This window comes from Microtus ochrogaster, chromosome 21 (genome assembly GCF_000317375.1).
Source record: "Microtus ochrogaster isolate Prairie Vole_2 chromosome 21, MicOch1.0, whole genome shotgun sequence".
Classification (NCBI taxonomy): domain Eukaryota; kingdom Metazoa; phylum Chordata; class Mammalia; order Rodentia; family Cricetidae; genus Microtus; species Microtus ochrogaster.
This window is the reverse complement of record NC_022022.1, coordinates 1342178-1348787: the sequence shown is the minus strand read 5'-3', so window position 1 is coordinate 1348787 and position 6610 is coordinate 1342178. Positions and strand designations below refer to the sequence as shown.

The 6610-nt window shown below is 47.1% G+C and overlaps 1 protein-coding gene and 1 long non-coding RNA gene across 3 annotated transcripts in view; one reads left to right on the top strand and one right to left on the bottom strand.

Annotated features, from left to right (window-relative positions):
- LOC113457218 overlaps positions 1-2324 on the bottom strand; it is a 67480-nt gene extending 65156 nt beyond the window's left edge. The window contains exon 1 of the long non-coding RNA XR_003377836.1: positions 2147-2324. This is a non-coding gene — a long non-coding RNA (uncharacterized LOC113457218). The remainder of the gene's footprint in view (positions 1-2146) is intronic.
- A 38-nt stretch (positions 2325-2362) lies between these two features.
- The window catches only part of LOC101997857 (ETS translocation variant 3), a 12773-nt gene continuing 8525 nt past the window's right edge, over positions 2363-6610 (top strand). Inside the window, exons 1-4 of one of the 2 annotated variants that reach the window (XM_005356920.2) lie at positions 2363-2447; positions 3972-4030; positions 4562-4799; positions 5887-6002. In XM_005356920.2, the coding sequence (XP_005356977.1) occupies positions 3985-4030; positions 4562-4799; positions 5887-6002 (400 nt within the window). In that variant the 5' untranslated portion in view covers positions 2363-2447; positions 3972-3984. The remainder of the gene's footprint in view (positions 2448-3971; positions 4031-4561; positions 4800-5886; positions 6003-6610) is intronic. The other variant, XM_013349806.2, reaches the window with a different exon arrangement.

Here is a 6610-nt window from a genome sequence, read left to right as displayed (position 1 = left end):
GGGCCTAGGCAGTTTCTTTATTAATAAGAAATCATTCCCACATCATTTCCCCTTTTTCTGTTTAAACAAAAAAAGGAAGGCTTTAACTTTAACATGTATCTAAGTCTTTCCACGCCTGTACTTGTAGAAGGTACATGCTCTCCTTGTTCAAGAGCACAAGGACTCTTCAACTTGTAAAAGCCTGTTTGCAACAGATGCTGAAGGCAGCCATGTAGTGGTGAATATGGAAGATAGGTAACTGGGCAGGAAGTCCCTAGCAGTCCCAATCTTTGCCACCCCACCCCAGATTCCACCACCACAGTTAAGGTTCCCAGTGTACACATAGAGCCTCACATTATCCAGTTTGCTTTATCCAAGCTAAATTCACCTGCTGAGCTTCAGGCAGGCGATGAACTAGATTCTCAAAATAAGAACTCTGTTGAGATCTGCCATGCTGTAAACACTTCTCCGGACATCAGTTCAGATTCAAGCCAAGCACTGAGACTTGTTCATCTCTGTAAATAGCATTACCTCATTCTCTGTGGCCCCAGTTAGTTAGAGAAATAGCCACAGAGAATCAGTAGTCTAGAGGAGGGAGTAAAGACGCCTACAGAAAGAGTCCCTGTGCTCTGGCTCCTGGTTCTTCATCAGCGCTAGCTCCAACCATGCCCATCTAAGCCATGAGCTAAAGGCTGGCAACCTCAGAGTTTCTGAAGAAACCACTCATCCTCATCACCCTGGTTCCTGAGCTAACGATGACTAAGATCTGCACGAACAGTGTGAAAGCCTGAGGACTCTTATCAGTCTTAAGATCAGTTTGTCACCATCTATCCATGTGTTGTACGTTGTGTGAACACATCAAATGTAACAATGAAATACCTTTGCTATCCCTAAACAGTTTGATACTGCTAAACAACTCCAGGAGTCCACAGAATACTCCGCAAATGCCATGCTCAAACAGATGAGGAACTGACAGTGAGTATTCAACCAGGGTAGCAACGCCGGTCGGTGAAGGCAAGAGGACTGGAGTACACTGTGCGTTTAGCTCAGTGGTTCTCAGCCTTTCCAACGTGTGACCCTTTAATACAGTTCCTCACACTGTGGTGACCCCAACCATAACATTATTTTCCTTGCTACTTTATAACTAATTTTGCTACCGTAATGAATTGAAATATAACTATTTCTGAAGACAGAGGTTTGCCAAAGGGGTCACAACCCACAGTTTTCAACCACTGATTTAGCTAACCCCTAGCATTTTGTTCTGTTCAGCCTAATACAGAAGACGGTTTCTAGACTGTACAGAAGATGGAAACCATTATAAAACATTTCTACACTAAAAGTGCTCACATTGGCAATCCTCTTCATGGCATTTAAATCTTGTCCATTGTGTTTGCTTTCATAGTAAGACTTTCTAACTAGAAAGGGTGGGGACCAACACTATTATTCCTTCTTTTTCAAACAGGTAAGTCAACTTTAGGCCACTCTTAGTAGTGAACTTACAAATGACTCAAGGACAACCAGTTATTAGCCTTGTATAGGGGCGCACACCTTCGATCCCAGCAATTGGAAGGCAGAGGCAAGCAGATCTCTGTGTGTTTGAAGCCAGCCTGGTCTACATAGCGTGTTCCGAGGCAGCCAGGGGTTATGTGGTAAGGTCCTGTCTCCAAATACACAAAAAGCAGAGGTGGTGGTACAGTTCTACACTCCCAGCACAACACAGGATAATCCCAAACCATGACCAGCCTGGGGAAGGCTAAGAGGCGTGTCCAACACTAAAAAGAAAAAGCCAACCCTTTTTCTTTTTAACAGCTAATGGCAATATTTCCATGTGCTGCATGGTTCACAGGTGGGAAACGTTCTACGTATTCCATATGCATTTGATGAAGACTGGTCTTCACTTCCGCCTGTCATCTTCGCCTCCCTCACTTTTTATCCTCATACACTTAATTTTACTGATCCCAACTCTGCCTCTGGAGTGAAACTAGGGCTAGGAACCATTTGGAATTACGGAAACTCAGAAAGTTTGTTTCGTATTAATTTGTAATTGCTTAATAAGGAACAAAAGGCAAGGGGGGTGCGGTGTTTGAATGGCAAAGACGTACACTTTACAATACTTGGATGAGGCCGATTACGACTAAAATGGAGACATGCGAGTAAACGATCCTACCCCCTAGGCTGCGCAGGGAGGAAAGGCCAACGCAGAAAGGCTGCAGAAGTTTCTGGGCTCCCGTAAGTGCGGAAGCGCCCTCCTTCCATGCGGGACTCCAGGCCCAGAGCCTCCTAACCACGGAGGGGTACCGGCCACCTTTCACCGGCGGAAGTGGAGCCAGCTCGGGACATTGCCCCCTCCCACCCGGCTTAGAGTGGAAATGACGAAAGCAGCCGCGGAGTCACTTCCTGCTGGGTGGATGAGGAGGAGCTCGAGCTGCCGCGGAGGAGCCCTAGTAGAGACGGACGGCGCCGGAGAGGTGAGGCCGGTGTCGGCGGTCGCGGCCCTAGCGGGCAGGACGGAAGGGACACGGGTGCGGGCGGCCGTCGGAGCCGCTGCTGACGGTCGGGAGCGGCGACTCCCGCCGCAGGCCGGGCGGGGGCCGAGCACCCTCGGGAGTCACGAACACCTGCAGACGCGCCCGCGGACTCCGAGGGGCTTGACGGGCATGTCGGGGGCCGGAGGATCGAAAGGGCATCCGGCTCGGGCGTCGCCCAGCGCGAGCCCACAGGCGCCAGGCTGAAGGGTGTTCCCGAGCAGGGAAAAGGCCCTGCGATCCGACACGCAGTCTAGGAGTTAACCCAGGACAGCTTCCCGGAGCCTTGGGGAAATCGGTGTTTATTCTCTCCCATCATCACGGAAACGGGAGAGGAAGCTTCTGCCCAGCCCTGGTGCCTTGTTACTGTGTATATCCTGTGTGTGCCAGTGTCTGTCTGTTGCCTTCTTCCTTGAGCCTTGATCCCTAGTGTTCTTATGAACTGAAATTTACTGTTCTCCTTAATGTATATGCCGGGAAAGAAAGTGCAGAACATCTAGGGGAATTCTAGGTTAGATGAAATTTCCAAGATTAGGAATTTGTCCCACCCCACCCTGGGGCCTCTGAAGCACCTGCGTTTGCTCCAGACCTGCTCTTGATGGTGCTGAGGACCTGTCGTGCGCCCTGAAATGATGAAAATAAGCCTGTCCTCTCTTCCTCCGTCATTCTCTGCCAGTTTCACTCTTCCCTCCTCTTTGCTGAAGGACTGACACAACGCTGTCTGCTGCTAGGAACAGGAGATTTATTGAGGAACTATAAGTCTGCGTGGAATGAATTTAGATCGTAGCAATGAATTCCATCCACCACTGGCCAGGAGACCCCAAATACCTACCCTGTTCTTTTTATTTCCCTCTTAAATATATGCCTTTGCAATTTTTTTTCATGAAATTTTAGGATAGTGCTATTTCTTGGATAGAGTGGCTGTACACACAGCACGTTTACTTTCTGTATCTCAGAATATTTTTTTAGGGCGAGCACAATTTCTGATTGGATGATGTTGTTTTCCATTTCACATAATTCAGTAAATATTTGGAATCCGAAGTTCCTTCTTGAGTAGAGGGTTTGGGTTTTGGTATATCTGGGTGAACTCAGGCTGTGTACCTAAGCATAAGGGCTTGTTTAGTAATACAAAACAAACTGTTTGACTTGTTTTTGCTTCCTTTTGGACTTGTTTCACTGTTCCCTTTTTTATGTTGGAGGACTGGTCAGAAGGAAGAAAGCAAATATTAAGGACAGTGTTTACACTTGTGGCTAAAGTCAGGTGAGAGATAATGATGGCTTTTGAAGCTGATGACCTGAGGACCGTCATTTGATGACTTGAGGATTAGTAGTTGAGAGGTGACATGTTTAAAAGACAAAGGGCTTTGAAAAAAAGTAAAGACAAAAGGGGGGGGGAAGCTGTGCCAAAAAACCTTTGTTAGATAATACATAACATCTCAAAATAACTGTGAGACTTGTTTCTCTCAGCAGGAGGGCGAAAATGAAAGCAGGCTGTAGCATCGTGGAAAAGCCAGAAGGAGGTGGAGGTGAGCAGAGGTCAATCATCTCTGATGGATCTGGAATGTCCCTTAGTGGTTCCTGTCCTGTAGTGTTCCTGTTCCCACTTGGGTTTAGGTTGACAAATGCTAGACCATAACTGACAGCCGCATGACTGTAGGTCTTGGCTTGTTTCCTATGGCTCACACATCTTTATTGCAAGTTTTTGTGGCTCTTTTTCTGGTAGGGAAATAATTCCACACTGGGGATAAGGTGTTTTCTGCCATATGTTGCTAAAACATCAGTTTATCTTGCTTCTTTTGCTATATGGTGATCTATGAAAAAGTGATAGATTAGGATGCCTAAGTACTGCTGCCTAATTTTTATTGGATTCAGTGATTGCCACAAGGATGGGTAATTTCTTCATCCTTCGCTCTTCTCTTCATGGTTAGCCAGCTGACTGGAAGGGTGTGTTTGTAAAGTACTCTAGAGATAGCGAGCCGTGGAATGTGGAGGTGGGGGTACTGGCATGTTTGTACCTAACTCCCAACTACTTTGATCTTGCCCTCTTTGCATTTAAGGGTATCAATTTCCAGATTGGGCCTACAAAACAGAGTCGTCGCCAGGCTCCCGGCAGATCCAGCTGTGGCACTTCATCCTAGAACTGCTGCAGAAGGAAGAGTTCCGCCATGTCATCGCCTGGCAGCAGGGGGAGTATGGGGAGTTTGTCATCAAGGATCCAGACGAAGTGGCTCGCCTCTGGGGCCGCAGGAAGTGCAAGCCACAGATGAACTATGACAAGCTGAGCCGGGCCCTCAGGTGAGGGAAAGGATCCCCGAATCTGTGGTATGAACTAAGCTGGAAGGAAAGTGTGCAGGTCTGTGGATGTTGTCTGAAAGGTATCAGGTGATGAAAGACTGCACTTCGTAGTCAAAGAGGTGTTGAATCTGGGTGGCACAAGAGGTGAGAAGGTGTAGGAGGGGACTCCAGTGCGGCTGGCACTGGCTGGCAGCTGATCGTGCTTTGAGTGGGTAAGAGCATGTGGTGAGACATGAACTAGGGCTCAGTTATTATCCAGGGGATTACTGTAGACTTCCCTGTTGGGAAATTCCTGTCATCTCCTGGAAGTGGGAAAGGTGCAGTGGGTGCAGGAGGAAGGCTTTGAACCCAGATGCTCACATACCATACCTTCAGCCTCCATTCAATCCAAAGGATGATCACCAGTTCTCTCATTCGCTCTTCTCTGTCATTTTTTTAATTTTTATAGCTCTTTAGTCCTCAAGGGGCCAGCAGGTGGTTTATGACCTATGCAACTTAGTAGAAGCCAGGCCAGAGCTTCCCTGTCTTTCTTCATTCTCAGTAGCCCGAGTGTAAAGTCTGCGGTGTCGGTGGCGCCTCCCACGTCCTTTATGTGCCACGGTGAAGGTGAAGTGGGCCAGGGTGGCTGCTGTTTCCTGTTCTGCCATTGTCTCACTGGCTCCCATGAAACCCGTTTCCTGTGTTTAGTCCTTGCACTTAGGCTCCTGACTGACTCCATGAGCTCTCCCAGAAGGCTTGTCTGACCCAACCTGGGCAAGACAAAAAGAAACTAGACAGTTCTTTAGAGTGAAGCAGGAAGGAAGTGGACCATAGATTGAAACTATAGAGAATGAGAAGGTGAGTGGTTAGAACTGAGGAAGGTGTTTGGGATCTTAAAATAAGAATGTCTGTGTCAAGCTTTAGGCAAAGACGACAGCTCAGTTTAAAATGGATGAGAAAAGTGAGTTCTTAGGTCTCCAAGTCCCAAATCCAGGGCCAGGCTATAAAGGAATGGTGAAGGTTTTTGTAAGCAATGCTTAGAGCCAGAATTGATCTTAGTAGTCATCTAAGTGTAGCAAATGCCATACCATTGTTCTTGTTTTTGTAGATACTATTACAACAAGAGGATCCTTCATAAAACAAAAGGGAAAAGGTTTACTTACAAGTTTAACTTCAGCAAGCTGGCGATGCCCAACTACCCTTTCATCAACATCCGCTCAAGTGGTAAGAGACAATACCTGTGATGGAGAGTGGATTTTGAATTTAAAAGAATTTGTGGGCTGGAGAGATGGCTCAGTGGTTAAGAGCATTGCCTGCTCTTCCAAAGGTCCTGAGTTCAATTCCCAGCAACCATATGGTGGCTTACAACCACCTGTAATGAGGTCTGGTGCCCTCTTCTGCCCTGCCTAGTAAATAAATAAATATTAAGCCGGGTGGTGGTGGCGCACGCCTTTAATCCCAGCACTCGGGAGGCAGAGGCAGGTGGATCTCTGTGAGTTCGAGACCAGCCTGGTCTACAGAGCTAGTTCCAGGACAGGCTCCAAAGCCACAGAGAAACCCTGTCTCGAAAAACAAAAAAATAAATAAATAAATGAATGAATGGATGAATGAATGAATGAATTTAAAAGAATTTTTAAAAACCCAAATCTGAGACCTGACCTGTGTAAGGAGATTTTTAGAAACATTGGTGTGACAAGATCCTTAGATCACTTCAGGTCCTCCTTATTCGTCTGAAGGGGCCGTGTGTTGTGCCTTAGATCACTTCAGGTCCTCCTTATTCTTCTGAAGGGGCCGTGTGCTGTGCCTTAGATCACTTCAGGTCCTCCTTATTC